We start from the raw sequence: 26,438 nt of genomic DNA on the forward strand, positions 1-26,438 counted from the left end.
AACCACAAAATGTTTTTCCATTTCCATTGATTAGAAACATCTAAATCAATAACCATTGATAAATGGCCACAAATGTAAATACATTTACATTTGCAATTATACCTCTCCTGATCATAAAAACAGAAATAAAGAGGAAACAAATACTTTCACTTCACACTCCCCACAATCCTCAGAAACTTAATTACACTAACTCCACAAGTGCACAACACAGAAGCATGTGAAATACATCAAATTATGCGGTATTTGACTATAGCATAACTCACTGTAATTCGCCAGTGACCATTTACTACATACATACTCAGCAATGAGTAGTGGCAAAAACAACTGTATGACTTTATATATATATATATCTATACACACACACACACACACACACACACACACACACACACACACACACAAAAGTATATATACATATATATAGAAACAGATTTTCTTTATTTTTTTTTTAAACTGAACTCACACACTTGCAATTTAACCACAGCTGCATTAAAATTGGCAGGATACTGAGAAGTACTACTGCTTAACACTGTCCAAATACACTTCAGCAAGGAATAGCAATAATAAAACTAGCAGCAGGAGTCAGAGTATGGTCCTGACAGACCTTGAAAAAACATAAATGGCAATAAACGTAACAAAAAATAATATTGTGTAATTTGTTTCTATAGGTAAGAAATCATCTATAAATTCACAGTCTCTAAAAAAAATACATATGCTGGATGAAAGGAACATTTGCTCGCAACACGCATGATAAAGAAGTCTGAAAAATTAGTATATCCAAAACAGCATGTGCACAATGATGTAATATTCACTCATTCATTAATTGTCTGATATCCACTTCATCCTATTTAGGAGTGCCAGAAACTATCCCAGAAAGCAAACATATAATAAGGCAGACAACCAATCCTAACACAGCATGCCAGTCCATCACAACCTATCTATATAGATAAACTGATAGATATTACACATACATACACAAGCATACTGACACACAAGCACACTCATGGATAACTTAAATAATCATTTTTATCTAATGGCATGTATTTGAGAAACAGGAGGAAACTGAAGACTCAAGTGAAAATCTGCACGGACTAAGGAAGGGCATGCAGACTACACAAAGAAGGGATCCCAGGTGGGTACAAAAACCAGAGGAACCAAGCAGGGTGATTTAGCACAGTTATATCCTGCATCACTGTGCCAAAAGTTCACAAAACCTGGAAGTAAAGAGTTTAAATGAAAACAACATTGTGTAAATGAAATGTTTACCTCCTGTTGGAACATTATTGGACACAAAAATTAAGCAATAATCCATGACTGTGTGAGGGTATATCAGGATTTTCCCAAGGTTGGTGCATTTGATCACAACTGCAAAGCCTGAACGATTAAACAAAGGTAACTGTGGTAAAGTCTGATATACCCACACACAGACAGAGATCACTGCTATTGCAAAATGACATTATTTTAGAAAGAAATTGCTTCCCTTTCTAGAATGATGTGACTTAGCATTTTCCTCCAGCTGCACTAAAACTTAAGTATTGCAATGCATATGCTTTCATAGTACATCAGTGCAGTAAAAGAGACAGGAGAGAGAAAAGTGCATTGTAACTGTTCTTTTTATTATACGTACATTGATTTTTGATTTGCGTTGGATGAGAAAATTCTTACTGGTTCTCTGCTTTGCATTTCTGTAGTCTTGAAGTGTTGCTTACACAAAAGATTAAACCTATGAAGTGTTAGCCAGCTCCTTTCTATGGTATACTGTTTCATTTCCTCAGAATTATTATTTTTTCATTAAGTAATGATGCAGTGGTTTGTGACATTTGGGAAGCTGTGCCACGCTCAGGGCCAGGGTTAACATTTTGAGGCCCCCAGAAAATGTCAAGTTGGGTGCTCTATGGACACTTCCAATCTAAGTATCACCCTGTCACTGCCAGCCCTACTAACAACACATTTAGTTCATGATGTAGGGTTTTAGGAGCAGTACTTAACTGTAGCTACAATGCTCTTTCATTATGACAGGCCTGTGTACCACACTATGTTGGCCTATCTCACAGAGGGACATTCATAGTGGCATTTAATTGCAATGCCAATACATTTCAATATCTCCATGTACAGGGCTGGACTTTGGTGAAATTGTGCTCTAGGCATTGCCTGCTGCTTCAACCCTCCCACACACACATCATCTAGCGGTGCCCTCTGTTTTCCCTCCATCCCAGGCACCCCACACCATGCAGATTACTTTTTTCTTCTTTTCCATCACATTTTGCCTTATTCTTCAGCATTTTCAATGAAACCTTGGGCCAGATTAATTAATGCCTACACTAAGTGTACATGATCTGCATTCACGAATATCCCCACCACATTTTTTTGTACTTTCTAGTCACTGAGAAAGATTACATTAAGTGTACATATATAGTCTACACTTTGTGGTAACCTGCTTGTAAATGTTTCATCTCCGAAGCTTCTGCTTACACTTACCAAAGGTAGGAGAATTTGTCAGAGATTTCAGATACACGGATAGGCTTAGAAAGGCCCTTGTGGTTGTTAGCAGAGTAAACAACTATGAATCCGTCTCAATATTCAAGGCTGCAAGAAAATCAGTCAGAAAACTAAAATTAGGAGGAAGAAAGTGCAAGCTATGTTTCTGTTGCCTGTTCACTCATTACAGTGTACACTTAGTGTAGGTGTTGTTAATGAAACCCAGGGATGCCCATAACTTTGTATATGTTCTGAAGTGCATTTTAAAGTTTTTTTTTTTTCTTTTACACAACCTTTTCATCCAATGATGGCTCTAACAAATTATGAGTGAAGAAAGAAATGCAGTGTTACTCTTCATCTTTTGTTTTCCTTGCAACTTTTCAGTACACCTTACCTAACTAAGCCAGCACATTAATAACCATTTAGGAAAATAACTCAAGTAAGCCAGGGCCCCCAGAAGCCATATCTAAACAATCCTACCATGGTTTGTGATTTACTGTGCAGCTGACTGGTAACAGAAGTTTTTATATGAATTTATATTTTATTTGTTATCACTGTTTTCAAGGGATAGCTTGTTAGCAAGATTTACTTTGACTCATATTTTGTTGAAAATCCAGAACATATTTAAACAATCCTACCCTGGTTTGTGATTTATTGATCTTATTATTGCTTTATTGATCTTTACTGTTAAAAAGAAGCGTGACTGCATCATGCATGATGTAAAGGAATTAGAGCTTTTGTCTAGCTTGCAGGACTTGTACGGTCAGAACAACTTTACTATACTTTGGTATTTAGTCATATACTGTTTGCGTGATTCTTGTCACAGAAGTTGATTTAAGTTCTGTTTGAATTCTGTGGTTACTGATTTTGATTATTCTTTTCTTTTACAATATATTTTTTAAGCTGAACATGGATTCCTTTAACGAGTATGCAATTATTGATTTGCTAATGCACAAATATACAGTGTAATAAATGCGATGCATATTTAAAGGTAACAGTTGATAACACTATTGTGTTCCTTGTGTCAAAAGTTGGACGATTTGCTTACCATTTGTTACAAGTAAATCTAGACTTGATGATGATGATTGCACTTGTGCAACTGGCATGGTTTGGAGAACTGTTGTTTCATATATTAATGACTGGAGAGACGGATCATAGAACACATTTAGAAAATGATGCAGCTATAGTCTGCAAAGATCATCAAACCCCTATGAAACAAGAAAATGCCCATGACAACTTTGGAATTCTGGATGCAATTAGTCAGCAATCTGAGGATCCAGTTTGTTTAGAAGGAAACAAAAAAAGAAAGGAAGAAGTTCACAACCAAGAAAGAAAAAGAAAATGATTAATGTCTGTAAAGTAAAGAGAATATGTGCTAAAAAGACACTGCTTTGTTATGTAACACACATACTACACACAGGTTACAGGGAATGATAATACTTTTCTATCAGAAAACCTTCAGTCTACAAAAAAGGCATAATTTTTCCAAAAGAGAAGGTAGGAAAAAAGAGACAAGGGGCAGGTGAAAAGGAAGAAATCAAAATTGAAAGTAGAAGGATTGAAGAAAATTACTGTAAGAAAAAAGAAGAGAAAGACAGATGCTGACCACATCTACAAGCTGTGGATTTACAATGCCAGCTGGAGGAGAATTTAATACACAATAAAAACAGTGGGATTAATAGGGCTAATGGTGATGAAGATCTAACCTTTGTAACAATTGATACAGCAGACATTACTGTATTAGAAGTTGAAGATTCTTCAGAAATGGTCAGCAAAGACAATCTTGTAACTGGAGATTCAACTATTAGAAGAAATGATACTTATATCTGCAGAGAAGATAATGATCATCCAACAGATATTGACAACATACCCAACAGATATTGCCAGGTTGTGCATCAGGGCCAACAACTTGGCACGTAAAAATCTACTGCCAATCATTAGTGGACCGGAGTTCCGCTGTGGCGACCCCTAACCGGAAAAAGCCGAAAGACGCAACAACTGGCTGACAGATTCAGTGCCAACTTTACCCCTCTCTCCCCCCTAAAGGACCAATCACAATACCGGAGGAATGCCAGGCACCCAACATTACTGGAGCACAGGTTAAAGCTGCATTGTCCAAGGCCAAGAATACAGCTTCCATTGGACCCGACAATATCCCTGGATGTATTCTACATGAACTACAAAGTGAACTGGCACCACATCTGTGTGCTCTGTTCAACCTCAGCCTCACCTCAGCCTTTGTTCTTACCGAATGGCGCACTGCTCTAGTCAAACCCTCTCCTTAAAGGGGGAGCAAATACAGACCCTGGGAATTATCACTCTATTAGCCTGACAAGTCTGATATGCAAGGCTATGGAACACATCATCATGGACCAAATTAACAACGATATAGGGAATCTCCAAACTCTAGATCCCATGCAATTTTGTTTTGTGAAAGGTAGATCATGCCTGTTCAACCTGGTTGACTTTGAGTCAGTCACCAGAGCTGTGGATGAGGGCAAGGCAGTTCATACAGCCTACCTCGATCTGGCCAAGGCCTTTGATACCATTCCTCACTCAGGAATTTCAGGAATTATTGATAAACTCACCAAACTAGGCATCAACCCCTATATCACTAGGTGGGTTGCAAACTGGCTCACAGATAGAATCCACAGTGTGAAAGTAGCGGACTCCAAGTCAGACTGCCTACCAGTCACTAGTGGAGTTCCACAGGGATCGGTCCTGGGTCCTCTCCTCTTAGGTATCTACTTCTCAGAAGTCCAGGCCAACATGGAGGGACTCTGGCTGACCAAGTTTGCAGATGACTGCAAGCCGGAAGCCATCATTAACTCCCCAAATGATGTAGACATTCTACAGAAAGGCCTCACTGAGACCAATGGCTGGTGTCGAAACCATGGCCTTAAGCTTAATGCCAAAAAATGTGTCGTCATCCCCTTTGGGAAAAACTCAGTTCCCACTAATTACCACACTGATGGGAGTCCACTGAACACTGAAGGTGTTATAAGAGATCTGGGAACACAGGTTGACAGCAACCTCTCCTTCGACCACCACATTGTCACTGTGGTCAGAAAGTCCTTCTATGTAGCACATCTCATTACCAAGAGTTTTTCATGCAGGAAGAAAGAGTTCATCATTTCTCTCTACTCTTCCCTCATTTTAGGTTAATCATAGAGTATAATGCCCCATTTGGCATGTACCTTACTAGACGCATGCAACAGTTGGAAAGGCCACAAAAGTACCTCCCGAAGAGGATCCTAGGCCTTAAACACATGTAACACGGACAGACTCAAAAAACTCCAGCTATTCTCGGTCTCCTATCATCTACTACGAGGTGATCTCCGTTTGACTTAGAAATGCTATATCTAAAGAAATCCCAATCCCTTCACACCACAAGCTCCAGAGACCTCAACCTCATTACCACAATCAACAGAACATGCTGGAGCGACAGGTTCATAACCCAGAGACATGCTCTGGAATAGACTTCCCATGCATGTCAAGCAGAGCACCTCACTAGCCCTCTGCAAGAGAATCTTGATAAGTGGATAGGAAATAGAAAGTTCACCCCGAGGATCACTCCAGTGGCTGTACTTGATAGAGGCACTGGGAACTAACGTCGGGCGGCACAATGCCAGGGCACTTCTATGGGCTAGGCTTGTAAAGGCTCCAGGGCCATTAGCCTTGTACATACCTATGAACTGAAATAGTGTTATGCTTGCCAGGAGCAAAAATAGAAGATGTGAGACAAGCCTTGGAACGCCTTAATGTAGGAAGTGCGGCTCTGTTTTTATTCATGTCGGTACAAATGATCTCATCTGCAAGGATTCTTGGAGTGCTAGTAGGGAACTGACAGCCCTCTTGGATAGTATAGCTTATACTGGTGTTAGGACGTATTTTTCACAAATCATCTATAGAAAGGATAGTCATGTCACTGTGAATGAAAAGATTTTGGGGGGTAAATACCTACTTGAGAAAATGTCCCGTTTTAAAAAATGAAAATGTGTACAGCATCCAAGCCTAGTTTTGAGCACGTGTTCAGACAGATGGCGTGCATTTGTCAAAATCAGGAAGATCATTTTTGCAGCAGGTATTTTGCAATATTTTACAAACACTAGTCAGGATTTTTGCCATGTTGAAAACTTAACCATTCACAGATAGCAACACGTGATGCATCTCTGATGGTTGATAATGCTAGGAGCATTAATAATAAAAGTTCTTCTATTGGAACCTTTACTACATTCCCACAAGACTGATGTCATTATTATGAAACATGGTTAAAGAATAATGACTGGAAACCAGTTCTGTCAGGGTATAAAAGTTTTTACTGTAACAGATATTCTCACAAAAAAATCAGGTGGAGGTGTTATGATGGGGATTAAAGATAATGATGAGACCTGTGATTCCAGTGATTATTACATGTTCATTGATACCACCAATACTATAGACTGTGTAAATGTGACAAAGACAACTCTGGAACATACAAGAATTGTTGGAGTGTACAGCCCACCAAAATCAAGTGCAGATGCCCTAGAGGGATTCATACATTTCTTGCATGAAATACAGGCGGGACGAATAATATTAGCTGGGGACTTAAATTTACCAGAAATAGACTGGAATAATATTGATTCAACAACATTAGTAAGGAAATTATTCACAACATATATTCAGAAACAACAATTGCTTCAGATTGTAAAAAAAAATACTAGGGGTCAGAACATACTAGACATTGTTTGTGTTCCTAAAGACACTACTGTTACTTCAAGTCAAGTTTTACCACCGTTGATGTGCAGTGATCATGGGGCTATAAAGCTTAACTTGTTGCTAGACAATTCTGCCAAACTGAAATCTAAACCAATGCACAGAAGGTTAATTACAGATTATATGGAAGCAAAACAGTCACTGTAAAACTAACTAGAGTGAGGTGTTCAGTGGAAAAACTGCAGATGGAATGTGAAAAGTTTTGAAAGAGAAATTGCTGAATGCAAAAAATCAAAAAAATGCTTAACATCAGGATCTAGGCATACAAAGTCACGGGGATACATTTCCAAAAGAACAAGACATCTGATTAAATGAGAGACGAAAAATATAAGAAATGGAAGAGAAGCCGAACTACAACTTTGAAAACTGAAATAAACAAGCTGGACAAACAGATTAAGCAAAGTGAGAGACAAGATCAAGAACAAATTGAAGAAAATTTATATAAAGATATTGAGCATAACAGGAAACCTTTTTATAGATACATAAGATGTGGAAGGACTAAAGACATACAAATTGATAAACTGTGTGCAGATTCTAAAAATGTATTCTCGGACACAAAAGATTATAGATATATTTACAAAACCTTATGCAAAACAGTTTGGCTCCACAAAAGGGGTGATAAGTTGTCTTAGTGACATCCATCTAACCCCAGATACTGGAATCAAATTAGATTATACTGAGAAAGAACTACGCAAACTGGATCCAATCAAAGCACAGGAAGGAGATGGAATTAGTAACAATGATATGAAACCTTTCAGCAAGAACTTATGGTGCTATTATAGCTATAATTCATTAGGTCATATTAATATGGGGAGATTCCTCAAGACTGGAGACATGTGCTTATTAAACTTGTCTTTAAGGGAAAGGGGAGTAGGACAAACCCAGAGTCATACAGACCCTTAAGTCTACTTTCATGTTGTGGAAAAATAATGGAAAAGGTAATATTAGACAAGTTATTGTCAGAAATGGATAGGGTTGGGACTTGAAACCATATATCAGCATGCATATGTTGAAAATAGATCTATTGCCACCTCTAATATGACGTTCTATAACAGTATAACAACAACTATGAATGAAAAATTGTGCTGTGATGTAATTTATATAGATTTAACTTCAGCATTTGACAGGGTCATACACAAAACACTGATCAATAAAATTAAAACAACTAGGTATTGATGTACTCTTGATAAGATGGTTAGCTGCATGGCTTACAAATAGGCATTTGGGCACAGGAGAATAATATGCTGATAAATGCATCAAAAACTAAGCATATGAGATTTGGGAGACAAATTGAAAGGTGAATATTTAATACAGCCCACAGTGATTGAAACTGTATACTCATTTAAGGACCTGGGTATATGGGTAGATCCAGCTATGAGTTTTTCTAATCATATCAATCATTTGGTTAATGACAGTTGCAGAACTATAGGCTGTATACAAAGATTTATGAAGTCTATTAAATCAAAAATTATGAAGTCATTGCTTGTTAGTTACATTAGGACCAAACTTGAGTATGGAATAACAATATGGAAACCCTATAAGAAAACAAACATGAGTAAACTAGAAAGAGTACAGAGGAAATATACCAAGGACATCCATGGATGTGAAAATTTAAGTTATTATGAAAGTCTAAAATATCTGAACTTGTACAGTGTCTCTTACAAATATCTAAGAGGAGATCTTATTCAGGTATATATAGGGCATTTACAGACAACTACCTCTGGGAATGCTTGGGGTTATCAAAACATACTAGAGACTCATCAGACAACCTATGTAGAAGATTCTATAGGAATGAGAAGTGTACTAATTGGTTCTCTTGTAGAGCAGCTGATGCATGCAACAGACTACCAAATTACATTAAAGCAAGTACAAGTTTAGATATTTTTAAGAATAGCTGGACACTTATTATGGAAACAAGTGCTTTGGTATATTGGCAAGCTAGAAGGGCATTAATGCCCGTGCTTGAAATATTTGTATGTATATGGTTATAGATGCTCTGAGGTGCATGTTAGAGCATTTCCCAATCTTTTAATACAGCGGTGTCTTGAATAAAAATCATGAGTTAGAAAAGAATTTGTCTCATTTTTTTAATTCAAGGAAAACATAAGTTGTCTCCAAAGCTTAATGCTCAAAGCTATCAAAATAGTAGCTCACGACAAACTAACAAGACAATTGCTTGTGAGGATACACAAATCTAATCAAAGGATACTGTCTGCTTTACTACACTCACCCAAAAAAAAAAAGATGGTTACTGCTTGTGCATCCCTTTAGTGTTAGATCAGGATGAAAACAGAGCTTCAAATACCCACAGTCATGTACTTCGAGTGACTGCTGTCATACATAAATACAGCATGTATCCTCACTCTTTACCCTACCTCTAAGCCACTTGCCTGATGTGCAACTGTGAAGAATGTCAAAAAAATGATTATAGTAAAGTATTCCACTACTTTGTTGCTCCTAGACAGTACACCATCCTTACACAAGCTACAGTAGCCTTTTTGCACATCTCAGAGGTCTGTGAGTGAAGTAAACAAAAGATACAATGACCTCCTGGGCATACCTCTAAGGTTTGAATGTGATAAAAAAAAAAAAAGTAATGACCATACCATTTCCAGCCCACTTCATGTTTCAGCAACATTCTGTACATAACTCTGAGCAGGGCTGGTTTTAGAACATGTGGGATTGAGGGCAGAGGCCGCTTTTAAGTCCATGTCAAAATTCACATACATTTTGGAGTGTGGAGACCACCAGACCCTTACAAGCTCCAAGTGTCTGAATGTTCAGTGATGTACTTTACGCTTTATCTTTGAGATATAATTCCTTGTTAATTGCATTTTTACTGCTATCCAGAAAAGTTATGCACATGCTCAGCATTACTGTGTGCACAGATAAAAATCAGTAACATTTTACACACACACACACACACACACACACACACACACACACACACACACACACACACACACACACACACACACACACACACACACTACATTAACCTGCAAATTGGGAGGAAATTCATTTCACCTACTTCATGTTTTTGAGGTGCTTAAGTTAACCAGAACACATGGATATAATGAACAAACAAAGAGGGAGGGCATGCTAACTCCGCATAGAAAAAAACACAGCCAAGAACTCAAAGCAAAGCACTGCTGCATATCAATGCTACTCACTGAGCGAGAGTGACAATGCAAAGATGCTTTCACACACATCTTCCTGAGAAGTCAAAGACAGCCACATATAATGTGTAAAATCTACAGTTTTGATGGTAAGTGAAAGAAAATATGGCCATCTTGTTACTGAAACACAGTGCAACAATGCCCCCCATGCACAAGCATAATGGCAATGCTATTTGACTAGAAAGTGAAATAAATTATCCCTAGCTTGTTACTCTTACACACGACACACACACGCACACACACACACAGCAATACTAATTTTACATTTATTTCTGCAAATAGTAATACAATCTGTAGCAGTAATACAATCTGTAGCACTAGTACTGCCAGACCAGATCAGTAAATATTATGTAGCAGTCATCAAACAAAATCAGTTTTATTTCCCTCATTGAGCAGTAATACATACCTGTGACTGTCCCTGGTTTCACAATGTCTCTGATTTTGTCTCATAAGTTTGCTCTTTCCTTCATAAAATGTTTAGTTTGCTGGCAAAAAGTTTGCCAAATAGTCACTAAATCCTGACATCAGAGTTTCATACTTATTATTGTCCAGACAAATGCATCTTAATGCAAAATGTGTCATTCTATTAACTTTTTAAGTGAATTAGAGTATTATTTAAAATGTGTTGCTGATTTTAAGCCTTTATTCTGCTATTATTTTTGTCTTTGCCTAGAACTGCTGAGCAAAGAAGTCGAGAGTTATAGTATCTGGTGTTCTGTCAGTATTAATAAAACTTCCCAAAACAGAAAACCATCTCTGAAGATCGGGAGTGTGGGCTCTTCTTAAAATCCAAGGTAAGCACTAACATCAGTTGCTTAGGGCTGCTGGTCTCTAGCACTTACCTGCTCACGTTCATTCACTAATTACTATTTCATCCTAACAGTGCTATCAGAATCCTGCGTTGTATAATGCGTGTAACTACAAAATGGATAATCATTTTTTTTCCTTATTTTCCCCAACAAGCAGCTCCTTTTGTTGGATCCCACACAAAGTCAAGGATGGTTGGAGGGGGGCCTGCAGCCATGGGTAATGCAGGTGCCTAAAGCTGGCTATGATTTTAGTTTTAGAAGAGGGAATGCCCACTAGTTAGATTTAACTAAGTCAAGGACACTGTCAGTGGTAAAACACAATGAAATTCTGACAGCTGTTACTTGATAAAACACTGGTACCATAACAAGAGATATGTTTAAATTTACCCACCTAGTTAATTGAGTACATAATATTGCTGTACTATCTTTTGCTAGTTTGACAAACATTTAACAAAATATCAAAATAAGATAATTTGTAGTTGGGGAGCCTCTTTGGAAAAGCCCCCCCCCCCCCAAGTAACAGCAGGTTTCTCTGGTGCATAAAGCTGGGTGTAACTATGCTCCTGATACTATACTGCATGAAACAAAAGATATGTACAATAACAATGCATCTATGTTGTCTGTTTTCATCCTTCCTCAACTGATGGGTTTTTGGAAATAGACTTCAGATCTGACTTTGACCACTTCTCAGACTTAAGATCCCTAGCTCAAGCTCACCCCCTTACCCATAGCCCCCTTCACAACCTGTATTACCTTGGATCAAGTCTGCGCCCCTTAGTCTTAAAACCCCAAAGGACTGAAAAAAAACATAATATTCAAAAAGGGAGATGAGTAGTAAGGTAGCAGAAACAAGTAGAAGGTCTGGAGGTAAAAGGCGAATACACCAAAAAGGAAATATCCTTCAGATCACACTAACAACCATATAAATCTATCATAAATAGAACAGGGAATGGAGGGAGGTAAGCTAAGGAAGGATGAAAACAGACAACACAGATACCAAAAAGTATGTACTCACCATAATGATGCATCTCATGTTGTCTTTTTTGTCCATTCCTCAACAGATGGGACAGAGTTCCCAGTTACATGAAACCCTGGCTGGCCTTCATGGAAGGATATTCTGCAGCAGGAAAGAACCAAAACCTGTCCTGTCTCTTGAAAAAAATATCCAGTTTGCAATGAGCAATAGAGGTGCGAGTATTAGACCAAGTGGCACTCACAAAAAATGTCATTAATGAAAGCTCTTGCTAAGGAAGCAGAAGAGGTAGAAACAGATCTTATGTGGAATGAGCCTTGGAGGTTTCAGTAAGGTCAAACCGCTTGCTTTGTAGATTTGAGAAATACAAATCAGTAAGCCACCTAGCTAAGGTCAGTTTGGACACTTCTGTCTGGAGAAGGACACGAACAGTTGTTCGGATCTTCTGAAAGCTTTAGTTCTATGGAGGTAGAACTTGAGCAGTCTGTGTACATCCAATAATTAAAGCATATATTGCCCTTTGTTCGAGAATTTTAGAAAGAAGACAGGCAACTTAATGGACTAATTAAGCTCATCCTCTTCGCACCAGCCTCTCCTTTCTAAAAAAGGTAGCCTCAGAGAAACTCTTGTCTTTATGAAAAATTAGGTAAGTTGGCTGACAAAAGCCTGGAGTTCAGAGACTCATCTGACTGATGTGAGGCAACAATGCTAACCACTGCACCACTGTGCGTCTTTTCTGGTGACCTGTATTCACTCCCTTCCTGGCGGTGTAAACCTTGGGTCTAGATGGTTGTCACTGTTGAAGTGATGCCCCAACCCCATGTGCAAAAATTGGAAAAGGGGTCGAGGATGGACGGACCAGAAAAGAGAACTTTTTTTTTTTTTTTGCACCTTTTAACTTTTTTTGCTGTTGACCATCACTCCTCTTCCAGCCAATTAGTCCATTCATTCTGGGTTGAGCAGAAGGGACCATCATTTAGAGAGGGGAAGTTAAGAATTTTTCCTTTCTCTCACTGGCCATAGCTGCCCACACTCTGCTAAGCACCAGGTAAGTGTATGCTATGGGTCATCCATGGAGGATGTTCCTTCACCTCCACATGGGGTGTTCCTTCCTCAAGTGGCCTTGAACCTCCCCAGTGAACCAGAGATGATCTTCATCAACAAAGAGGTCACACTGCCAAGTATTCCCCAGAGAATGTGCAAACCCCTCCCATCCCACGGAGAGGTAAGTGGGCCACAACCCTTTATTCTTCACCCTCCTTGCCTGGTTCCTATAGTGCCAAGGTCCATAATTAAACCCCAGTCACCTGGGTCAAAGTAAGCATTCCATCCCTATGTTTCATACAGCTAGGTTCAAACTATCTATTTTGGGGGGGGGGGGAGCTCAACTGATAACAGCATGCTACCAGGTCCTTGACCCTTGATCCATGACATCAGCAGTGATGTTATATTACAGAAACAAATATAGGGACAATACACCTCTATCTACTTCCTTCAGGGAGATAGACAAGCCAGACATCACAGCTACTGGTAGTAATCTCAAAAGGGTGCTCCCTCTGCTGCATGAGTATTCCAAGTGCCCAAAAAACTTTTCCAGCTACTGTGTCTTCCAAGAGATGGTTGACCTCTCTGCTGGTTCTGTAGGTTGTGCCTCAGCTAGAATATCAATTAGCTCCTCTGCAGCCCTGTAAAGGTGCAATATGGAATCTACATTTTTGGAGCCACTGCTTAATTAATCTGTGGGTCTATATTACCATGTTGACAGGACTGTTCATCAAATGCCCTTAAGTAGACACATGTACACTGAAATACCTAAATGTCGAATGGCCACAAAAGCAATTTGTTTCCCAGGGAATAAAATTACTGGGCCAACAAAAAAACAAAACAAACAGACAGACAGAATGAAGTGGGAGGCTTTGCCCCCACTTAAATATACCAACTCAGAGATTGCACTACAGTGGAGGAAATGGCAAATTCCCAACAACGGCCCAGTATTTTTTTCCCTGGGAAAAAAAAAATCGCTCTTGTGGCCATTTGACATTTAGTTATTTTGGTGTACATGTGTCGACATACAGGTGTTCGATAAACAGCCCTGTTGACATGGTAATATAGACCCAAATCTATACTTTGTCGTTCATGGTCTTCGAGTAACTTCCAGTTACTGGGCCAAACATCACAGGCTTCCAGAAAAGGGTGCTCACAATACCCTCCGCAAAACTTGTTAGGCCAAGCCATTAATGCCAGAGCATGGCAAGATCAGAGCCATGTGGCCCATATATAACATAATATTCTACCCTTATCTTTGGGGAACCAACAGATGCAGCTGCAGTCATTTGAGCATTTACATATACCACCTCGCTGAAGACAGGCAGGCTGTTTTGTTAGCAATACCTACACCGCCTCACTTAAGATGATCAATGTTGAAAATGTATCATTCGAGTCAAGTAATTCTAGGTCCTCAGTGCCAAAGAGGGAGATCACAAGTTTGCTGCTCTGACACACAGCCTTGAATTCTCTTGTCCAGAGAGTGGATGAATGGTTTGTGGCTAGAGTGTGAGACTTCATTCTAGGGTAGAGAATAACAGGGTCTGATATGACTAGAGACTACCACCATATCTGGGTAGAATAAAGATTCTGTCAGCTTTTTCTGAGGATGGGGCCATGGCATCTGGCTGTTCTCCAATTCATCAATACCACATCTACAACAAAGGAACTATCCAACAGGTTTGCCAGATACCATTAACATCTCCTACAGTCTTCTCTGAAGTGAGAAGACTGTTTCTGAGGGCTGTCATTCTCATTATTTTGCAGCGTGTTGCATGTATGACCATAGTTAGTATTATCTGTTAACAGGACAGAGAGAGAGACTGGTTCCTTCTCATCACTGAAGGTCTCTGAGATGCTTATAGAGGTGCTGCCTCAAAATAGGAGGATTTGATTATGTGTTTTTTGAGCCTTTTCTGTGCTGATTCCTTAAGCAGTGACAACATACTGCTGGAGGAATAACACTTTGGAGAAGGAGCAGCTCAAAGCAGAGCTGAGGATGGCTAAGGATCTGAAACCAACACAGCCTGAATTAATTGAAAATGAAGGGTAAATCTCACAAGTGAATGGAACATGAATGGTTGCACTGCTGGCAATGCAACAGACATCTGCTGTGAGACAAAGCAATGGTTGGTAGACTATTCTGTCCAACACCTGTTGGTACAGAGGTAAGCCTGATACAGCTAGGCCTAATGTTAGGTGCCTCTGGGTGGGCAGAGAAGGCTATAAGCTGAGAGAGTCAACATCAGTAAAAACACTAGTTGACTTGCCACACAAGTACCTGGCACTGGCCATTCTAACATGGGGAAGAGAACCAACACTGCACTGATCCAGGCTGGACCAACACTAAGGGGACAAAGGTCAGGGGACTTGATGTCAGAGAACTGATACGAGGGCAAGCAATGTCAGCTGTATATATTACATTTCTCTGTATCCAAAGTATTTTGCATTAAATGCTAGACATTTTCCATGCATCAATGTTTATTTTTAAGTATAAAAAGCTTATTAAAAAGTGAACACTTTAAATTCTATTTGATAATGTGTACATGTTTAAATATTTATGTTACTATTTTGTATTCATTGCACTGATTTTAACTCCATGTTTCCGGACACTGTTATGTTGTTATGGACACTGTGGGTTGTTTTTCACATATGGAATGGAATTCTTGTCTTTGATTGGCTGATTTTAAGCATACACACCATCTTGTTATATTTATGTGGGAAGTTGTTTTCCCCTCCCCATTATTTGCGTACCCCACCATCTACACCACCACTGACGATCAGCTGCTTGAAATGCACCACTTTGTAGCCTGAAGTCACTTGATTGCATACGAGTGATCAGTGGCTTTTCCTTTGTTCTGAGCAGATTTTATTTTGCTTACTACAAAAACTCAAAAGGGTATCTTTTTCTGTCTGCAAACAATGAATAAATTGATGTCACAGCTGAGAGTCATTCACTTTGTGGTCTAGGCAAAGCAGCAACTATAAAACCTGTAAGCATCATTCCCAGAGATGATTTTCCTACAGTTGCAGTAAAACAAGATACTTCTGTCATTCTGTTAGAAACCCTTCAAAAACAAGGAATCTTTTCAGGAAGAAAAACAGGAAAACTGAAGACCTTTTTAAACATATTGCAAAATGATATGAAATGTTCTATTCAGTACCAGAGGAAGACTTGCACAAAAAAAAGACAATACAATTAGATAGAAGGTAATTTCACTGGCCTCTCATAACAAGGCATCAAGTAATCAATAAAACATGTCTTCCAGAAAGTGGTGGGAGTCAGAAATACATTGAAAGCTTACATCATACTGCCATCAGTTAAACAGGATGTTCTAAATGAATTACACAACTAAAACGATTTAGAAATAATCAGCATATCATGTGAGACTTTGACTTCAGTGTAGACAAAGTTTGTAAGACCAACATATCAACACATATGTAACTTCATATACTTCATTCAGCCATATACGTACTTGTTAGATGAAAGATTCCATCGCATGCATTAATGTTTGAAAGGAAAGCATTTCCAAGACCTTGTCCTGCATGTGCTCCTTTAACAAGACCAGCAATATCAACCACATTCAGGAAAGCAGGAATTTTGCTGAAAAGAAATTAAATACATATGCATCACAAGAGCTTCTAACCTCATCAGCTGAAATGCAGCCCCTCTTAATATAAGGATGGTCTACATAAGTATTCAAGATCACGTGAAAAGTTGTAAAATGTACACCAAGAATGGATCTTTAGGTACTAAGTATGCTTAACAGAATGATCAAAGTTCTGAAAAACACCAGTTACAATACAGTTGTAAGTACATAACCATTTATTAGACTGGAGAAGGTCTGGAACTGGAAATGTATGCAGTTCAACAGATTTCACACAATGGATCCACTGCAAAAGGACTAGTGTTGGAGTCAAAAATCTGACAGCATATTCATAAGCTTATGACAGCTAAAGAATACCTACATCAATTCCCCAAATCCCCATGAATAAAGCTTTAAAGTGTCAGTATGGAACACAATGTTCCAGTGCGAGAGAGCATTTGCTGCACTGCATCTTCCTTCACCTGGTTCACCAGCAACTTCCTCAACATCAGTCTCTACTAAGAAATGAGAGAGAATAGGGCGGGGCAAAACATAACAATCCCTACACCAGTCAGTCTACCTTCTCTTAGCTAATCAGCCTCGAGTCCATTTCCAAACTAAGAGCAGGAATCAAATGGCTGTCATGCTGCATCTGCTACAGCGGGTTATAGACTGCCCCACAGTTCAAAGATTACATTCACTCTAATTTCACTGTCTGATAGAAAATCTTCCTGGGCATTCTGAGTGAAAATAAAAACATTTCAAACTCAAATAACCATAAAATCAACATAAAATTCAACAAATTTATTTATTTATTGACATTTGATTATCAGGAAAGTCTGACTGGGTAGAAGCCCATTTTCAGTAGATTCCCAGGGAGAAAAGCTCCAAATTATTACAAAACATTGAAGAATATAATCTTCAAAAGCAAAACAAAAACATCCTTAGTTTAATTATAACAAATCAGACTTAATATAAAAACACTGTTTAAGAGTTGATACAAGGTATAAGACAATCATTTAATATTTAGAGAAATTTTAGACATTTTGTAGTGAAATTAAAAGCAAGTTAGTTTAATACAAATAGGAACTGCAATATGAAGTGAGGGAGAAACAGGTTTATTGTATATTTGGAGAGAAAGTCAGGGAAGATAATTAGATAGAAGTAAGTGAAGAAGGGAGAGTAAGGAGGTATAAGGAATGAAAAGGCAGTAAACGCAAGCTTTCCTTCACTTTTCTTTATGTATAAAGGTGCCTTTCACCCTAGCAATCAAAAAGGCCCTCTCAAATATATACTCCTGCCATAACTCAAATTCTCTGGTCTGTTTGTCTTGTATATCAAACAACATTTCTACAGTAACACTTCTCTGGATTACCATCAGCTCAGTAAACTCCCCTTTAAAAAATGAGCAACTTCATCAGTTTTGTGTTTCTACACCTTTGGTATTTTAGTTCACGAATGAAATGACATATTTATACACAATGTTGTTGTATTCCTAATACATGCAAAACCTCCACTTACGTGTTTTTTTTTTTTGTTTGTTTAAGTACTCAAACATGTTGAGCTCTCAACACATGCACTGAATATTCCCTTTTCTCCAAAGTATGACAATCTAAAAGTTGGTCTATACAAGTGTGGGACTGGCAATGGGGCCTCCCACAGCAAAATAAAAATAAAAAAAAGTTTAAAGGAGAAGAGAGATATTTAATATTTGCTCTTCTCCTGCAGTTTCAGTCTTTTTTTTTTTCTTCCGTCATGTCAGAACTCAGCAATTCAAGCCTCACTATTTCAATAGGGAGTCATTTAACCTGGCATCCTTCTGATCACAACTCTAACACAGTACAGCACAACCCACATGCACTAGCTTATAACTACTACTTGTCAGCCAAATGCCTTCACTTTAATGCAAAAGCTGTTTATTCATAATCACACAAGACTGATACAGTACACTTTTAAATTCTGACCCACATTTTTCCTGTACTGGAGAAATTACAGTTTTCCATAATGCATCATTTTTTCATCAAACAAATAGAAAACTTGCCCACTGTTGCAGAACTCATAAAACATCTTTTTATTTTTCAGTGTTTCAACAACCTGAATCTCCCCCATGCACATGGAAATATAAAAATAACATTAAATGCTATTCAGTGATGTTATACACCTTCATATTCTGTGCCATAATTGATTTGGGAAAATATGGTCCAAGTTCGCCTTTTGATCGGCCTTAGGCAACAGTAAATTCTTCAGACCTATTAGGCAGCCATCCACACCCTCCCAGCATGGCCGGTGTTAGGCACCCACGGAACCCGCGGCGAGCCTCTGATCATCTGCCCACAAAAGAGGGCCTCCATGCAGCAGCCGTAGGGTTTCTCCTTCTCCATCATTCATTCCTCCACATCTTGTAGACGTCCGCACAGCTACATGATGTCACTGTGCGATCGCAAACTTTTTTTCCATTTTTTTTTTTTTTTAATTTTTAACTCGTCTGTAAGCTGCCCTCAATCAGGTCCACTTCAGTGAAGCAAGGGACCTGATTGGCTGCAACAGACAAGGAAGTAAGTTGTCTTTTTTTTTTTTTTTTTTTTTTTTTAACTGAGGTAGTTCTGGGACTTTTCTGCCTTTTACCACAACGTTTTGGTCTGCAGACTTCCTTGTACCTTGACTCTTGTATTGTTAAAGTTTTATGGTACAGTTTGCGCTTGGCTTTAGAAACGTGGAGTAGGCAGTGTATGTTAGATTTCTGTTATAGTTCAGCAGTATGTAGTCTGTAAAGGGAACTCTGGGGAAAAAAAAACAGCAATTATTTAAAGCATGTAATGAGGAAGGTTGTAGTGGTTTTACAGCAATAAATAATAACCATTGGTCAATACACCAAATGTTGGCTTGTGGTATATTGGGCTCATAGATAAGTATTAGAGAATAAGTCCGCAAACCATTACAAACCTAGCCAGTAACCCATTATCAAGATCCCTGCCAAATTCAAGCAGGCAGTACAAATCAGACCAAGGGACATTTTGAGGCTGGCTATCCATTACCAAAATGTACCTTAAAAGTACTAACGGTGATACTCTGTTTGACACTGTGGAAGTTTTTCCAGAGGTGGGTATGCACTGTAAAATGTATCTATAATACCAATGTGGCTTATTTGTTGATGAGATTTAGTTCCTTTAACCTGGTATTTAATGCTTCATTTATTTTGTGAAGAAATAGAAGGTCAAATATGGTTGGATTTTTCATGGCTTAAAAGGCCAGATGCAGATCCCAAAAAGAAATCTATAATATATATCTCAGTGAGCTGCATGTAGTAGTATGCCAGGATAGGTGACCTATGGCAAAATGTAACAAAGCCCAATGTCTCCCTAGGGATCCTTAACTGTGTGTTCTGTTTTATGCAGTTAAAACCAGGGATTCATTCAAATACTTACAAGTCTACTGTGGTGTCACCACACTGAGTGTTACAGATTAAAAAGATCTGTTTCATAAGATTCAGCTAGCATTCCTGGTACTTTTTTATATGCCAAATGTTAATGTTATTAAATTATATAAAACCCAAGACCCCATTACTAAGGTGATTCACATCTAATAAAAAAGTCTTGGGAATAGGCCTGCACAACTATGAAAGCTGTGAGGAACACATTCTTTTGAGGAGGGTCCTAGGGGTGTATTTCCAAGGGGAAGAGGACAATTCACTTTTCAACTTTAAAACAAAAAAAGGTATTTTTATCTTTTATTTACGTTTACACTCTTTATGTTCAAAGCTCAATGATGAAATTGATATTTTTTCATGCTACTTAACTCTACTAAATAACACAGCAATAGTTCTCTCTAGTTCACATACTTATAAAAGCTCCCTTATAAAAACTGAAGCAAGAGACAGTGGCACCCACTAACTGTGAAGATCGCAGTACAGTGATAGTTCTGTTGCACTTATTTCATGAACTTAGAAACTCTTATAAAACTGTCTGAAAGCAGAATACAAGCCAAGAATAGACTTATAAGCACTGGGCACATTTAATGGGAAGGGCCAAAGTAAGTTACAAACAAACCACTAGCGAACTATACGTACAAGTCAAAGATGCTTATTAGATCGACACTATTCAAACTGTAAGAAAAAATCGTAATACAGCAACAGTTCTATTTGATTGCTTTATATAGTTAGAAAACATCCTTTATAAAACCTGAAGCAAAAGACAACAATGCACTATGGGATGAAAATAACAGCACAGCAGCAATATTTCACCATCATATACTTAGCAAAACTCTCCAATAAATGAAGCAAAGACCGTGTACTCTGGGTGAAAATAAGGGCATATCAATAGTTTTATTGCACAATACCAGCCCCCCCCCCCAAAAAAAAGTAATATTTTTCCTAGCAAGCACAATGCAAAATTTAACAGTTTGTCAGTGTGACGAACCAAAGCAGTATTGCAGTTAAATAAAATTAAGCTGCACATATGCTTGCTATGCATGGGCTACAAAGAGGAAAAAGTGAACATTTACAATACAACAAAGTGGAACATGTTGTTGAACATATAGATTCCTAAGCATGTACAAATGCGCCTACATAAATAATTGAAACTCTTACCTCATGAACTACAAAGTAGAAAAAGATGAGTACAATGAGTGGCCAGGTTGCAAATTAGGGAACACATTTCCAAAACACCAGTACATGTAGAAGCAAACAAACTCTAAGAAAGTTACCAGAATGGAAGAACTTGTAATAAATGAGTATTTTCTGAAGTGTAAATCTACAACTGCGATGGCAAGCTCTGTACTGAGTGCAACTTTCCCTTCTCATGACTAACAGGCAAAATGAATTCATAAGGGAAGGAGGGAATATCAGTGGGATTCCGAAGAGACAGCTGAAAGGCAACGTGAGCCTGCATCATACTGGTTTCTACCTTAAAAAGAAGTTAAGTTGTTTTGTTATAGTTTTGTGGCTGCACATCTATGGCCTTCTTCACAAGGAGTAAAATGTGCAAGTTGGGGACTGCCACACAACACGCAGGAGGACTCAAACCAGTGTAACACAGCTTATTCTGACTTCAAGTCAACTGGCAGCCACACGAGAGATAAAGATGCAAGCACAGTGAATCGTGCAAACATGACATTTATTTATTTTTACAGGAAAGGCTCAAGAGTTTTTAGTAATCATAGCCAGAATCAATCTCTTTTTTGCCTCTTAAATATTCTGATATCAATCCTTAATAGGGAAGGGAACCTCTAAGCCTGCAGTCCAAATGTATTCTTGGCCTCTTCCAATTCTATTATCTTTATCTCTCTAATTATTTGCTCCCAGTATCTTGCTTCCTTGCCAGTTTTCTCCAATAAACTTCAGCTCCATCTTACCTATTGTCTGTATCCCCAGTTGCAGCCATCTCTATCGGCAGAACCTCTTTTCTCCATTCCCGTGTTGGCTTAGATCTTGGAATACTTTCTGCAACTTTATGACTATACTATTCTATATGGTTATTGTTATTCTCCTTAAGGATCTGAACCCAAAATCCCAGTCTCTTAATTCTTGACCTTTTCTCCCATTTCATCATTATCCCTTTCCACTCTGAATTACAGTTTTCTACTTGTTCTATGTATATGAGCTTTATCTGTGTAGCTCTGAAATACCCCTTCAAGTCGGGTAAACCCAAACCACCTTGTTCCTTTCTAAGGAAATACTACACTTAACTCTTGCCCTCTTCCCCACTCAGATAAAATCCTTCAACTTTTATTGCTATCTAGATATTCTCATCTCATTAACAGAACTATGCCTGACCTGTGTATATAACTAAAGAGATTAAAAAAAACATTTTCACTGCTTGTATCTTGCTATCCATATCCATAAAACAAAACATCCAGTTTCTCAGTGTTTGTATGGTCTTTTATTTAGTCTCTTTCCACATATCCTTAGCTGCCTTAACACAATCTTTTTTAACCCATACTCCTAAGTATTTAATTTTATCAAGTACACATAAACATGTGTACTACAGAACCAATTAGTATGTGGATACATAGTTTACAGCTATTGCCTTGTTTTATCTTCATTAATTTTGTATCCTGAAAAGATTTCAAACTTTCTCAGAATGCTCCAAAACACTGAAATGACCTTTTCTGGGTTTATAAGGTACAAAATAATATCATTTGGAAATAAAAGTCAACTTTACTTGATTACTGTATCGATTATATACTTGAATTTCTGAGTCTCTTATTTTCTTTGCTAATATCTCTAAATATACCACATATAACAGAGAGGAAAAGAGGACACCAATGACTTGTTCCTATTTTCAAAAAGAACTCATCAGAGAGGAACACCACCACTTTAATTTTCACCTCTGATCTCTCATATATCCTTCTAATTAACCTTATTATTGCATTACGGAATCATAGGATCATAGATTACTAAGCTAATGGCTCTGGCGCCCTTACAAGCCTAGCCAACTCCTGTTGCCCCTGTCAATGAGGGACACAGGTGGAACCTGGGGCAAATTTGTGGTTGCCCATCCACTCATCAAGGTTGCATTTGGAGAGGGTCAGCGACGTACATTGTTTGACATGTATGGGGAGTCTATTCCAGAGATGGGGCAGCCTCTGGGAGACCAACCTGTTTCTCCAGCAGGTTTTGTTAATGTCACATATTAGATTTAAGCCTTTCGATAAATATTTAGTAGTAGTTGGCCATGGATTCAAACCCCCGGTCTGTGTGTAACAAAATGTACATCACACCTGACATTTATCAAACTGAGCTACTGAGCCACTGCTGCCAACATTTCAAGTGCCTTACTCATAAAATTTCAGCTTACTCTGTCAAATGCCTTGTCTGCATCATGACCCACCAACAGTGGTATTTTCTTACATTCTGCTTCCCTCTAGATCATCACTGTTCTGTTAATGGTATCAAATGTTTGCCTCCCCTCCACTAACCTGGTTTACAAATGAAATGGGGCTATATTAAACTGGATCTGATGGGTCTTTACCACATTTAAGTATTACAGCCACCACACCTTTCTTCCAGGATGTTGCTGCTTCTCCTCCTTTTGAAGTACTGTTAGACAAAACCTTCCAGATCTTTTATCACTTTCTTCCCTCCTAGCTTTCAAACCTCCACAGGAATACCATTTATTCCTGAAGGCTTTCCTGCAGATTGGTTATACTTCAACATTTTTCTCTCATCTCCTCCTATTCTAATTGTTAGTAACTGAGCCTCATCTACCTCTTACCTTGGCATATTTAATTTTTCCATAAACATTTTAATTTGTAACTCTCCTGGATAACTCTAACCTTAATATATTTAACCACATCTTGCTCATCAGGCACTATCTTACTCCAATCTATGCACTCATTTCTACTGTAACTTTCTTTTCCTCATTTTTTTAAATGTATATACCTTTGTGTCACATGTTATGTTAAGGTAACCTCTAAAGAACTGCATTGCTTAACACTACTATTGCTGACTGTGAATGTTACTGGAATTTCCAGTATTATGTAACTGTTATAATGTTTGTATTTCCTATTGCTGGAGCTTTTCTCCCCAGGCTTCCTCTAAAAAAGCACCAGTATCCAGTCGGACTTTCCTGCTAAACAAATGTAAAATAAATAAATAAATACATTTGTACTTTTTCTTAATTTTCACATTTGTATGCTTTATACAGACATTCATAAAATTTCCAAAATGTTTCTAACACCTCTACAGGATCTCTGGTTACTTTCCTTGTTATAGGCTCCATAAGCTTGCCAACAACCCTTTCTACTTTCTGTTGCCTGAGCCATTGTGCTAAAAGCTTTTGTGCTCAAGTTATTACCAAAAAACAGTTGCTTAACAGCAATCTTTCTAAACTTGTGTATATTACTGAGGTAGTCCCTTACTTTCACTTTAGCACTCTGCAGTTGTGCCTCTTCTTGTTTTGCGAGATTCCCCCTATTCTGCAAAACTTTTAGTTATGTACTTACCATAACTTTAGATGTATGGGATCCATCTCGCCTACATTCTCTACAGATGGGTTCGGAGCCGATCCTCGGCTCCGACTCGGCCGCTATACAATAGAACGCAGTCTCTTATTGGCTGAGTTACCTCATATCCCAGGATGCACCACTACCACTTCCCCAGATCTTGTTTGTCCGCACTCATGCTGATAGAAACATACTATTGTTATAACATTCTCAGGTCTCTCAAGAGAGGAAAGAAGTTCAATTTCGGATCGTCCGGTCTCTCCTGGTCTACGAGGCAGGGGGAAGGAGGGTGGGTTATTAGGAATGTAGGCGAGATGGATCCCATACATCTAAAGTTATGGTAAGTACATAACTAAAAGATGTAATGTGATCCTATCTCGCCTACATTCTCTACAGATGGGACAGCGTCCCTAGCACCTAATTCCTGGGTGGCTCACTGGAAAACACTCCTGAGAACTGTGGAACCGAAGGAAGCTCGACCCCTGGATGCCACATCTCACTTGTAGTGAGAAACAAAGGTGTGTGAAGATGTCCACGTGGCAGCCGCACAAATGTCGCCAAGAGAGAGCTTGGAATGAAAAGCTGCCGAAGTGGCCATAGCCCTAGTAGAATGAGCTTTCACTGGAACTATAAGTTCCTTATTTGAGATGAGATAAAACATGATTGATGCAGTCCCTGATCCACTTGGCAATAGTGACTTTTGTGACAGCTTTGCCTAATTTATTATCCAAAAAGGACACAAACAGTTGATCTGATTTTCATGCTTTGTGTGTCCTATCCAAATAGAAACGTAATTGTCTGTGCACATCCAAGCAGTGAAAAGTATATTCAGCTCTATTCGAATACTTGGGGAAGAAGACCGGTAGCTCTAGCGATTGTTGTAGACAAAAGTTAGAACAAACCTTTGGTATAAAAGATGGGTTTGGTCTAAGAGATACTCTAACCTTGTGAAATACCAAGTATGGTGGTTTAACACATCTGGCTTGAAGTTCTGAAACTCGTCTGGCTGAAGTAATAGCAACTAGAAGGGCAGTCTTCCAAGAAAGGAATTTTAGATCACAGGTTGCTGCCGGCTCAAAGGGGGATGAGGTTAATGCACCTAATACCACGTTAAGGTCCCACGGAGGTGCAGGTTGAGATATAGGGGGTCGTAGAAGCCAAGCTCCTTTAATAAAGGCTTTGCACAACTTGTTGCTCATTAAAGGAGGTTCCACACTTTCATGAAAATTGGAAATAGCTGCCAATTGTACTTTGATGGTAGACACTGAGCAACCTTGATTGAATAGGGAAGCTAAAAACTTCAGTACTTCTGATACAGAGGCTGTCATCGGGTCTAATCCTCGGAGTTGGGCCCAAATAGCAAACCTCTTCCATTTATTGCTATATATCTTTTCAGAGAAGTCTTGTGGGCCGAAGACAAGATGTGCATGACTTCAGGGGCAAAGGAATGGCTCCTAATTATGGTTGGAAGAGGAGTAGCCAGGCTGCCAACTTCAATGAATGGAGGGACTGATGGAGCTGTCCTGACTGATGAGTCAAAAGGTCCGGAACTTGGTCCAGGAACCAAGGACCCTCCAATGCATATCTGTGAAGAAAGGGGAACCAGACTTGTCGAGGCCAGTATGGGACGATTAATATCATTTTGCTTCTCAAGCGAATCACCTTCTGAATC

The 26,438-nt window shown here is 38.6% G+C and overlaps 1 protein-coding gene across 1 annotated transcript in view; it reads right to left on the minus strand.

Annotated features, from left to right (window-relative positions):
- OLA1 (Obg like ATPase 1) overlaps positions 1-26,438 on the minus strand; it is a 1,233,063-nt gene that overhangs the window by 1,086,250 nt on the left and 120,375 nt on the right. The window contains exon 2 of the mRNA XM_044075354.1: positions 16,715-16,842. Coding sequence (XP_043931289.1) covers positions 16,715-16,842 — 128 coding nt within the window. The remainder of the gene's footprint in view (positions 1-16,714; positions 16,843-26,438) is intronic.

Source organism: Protopterus annectens, chromosome 6.part1, assembly GCF_019279795.1.
Source record: "Protopterus annectens isolate FY-2018-M chromosome 6.part1, PAN1.0, whole genome shotgun sequence".
Lineage (NCBI taxonomy): Eukaryota > Metazoa > Chordata > Ceratodontiformes > Protopteridae > Protopterus > Protopterus annectens.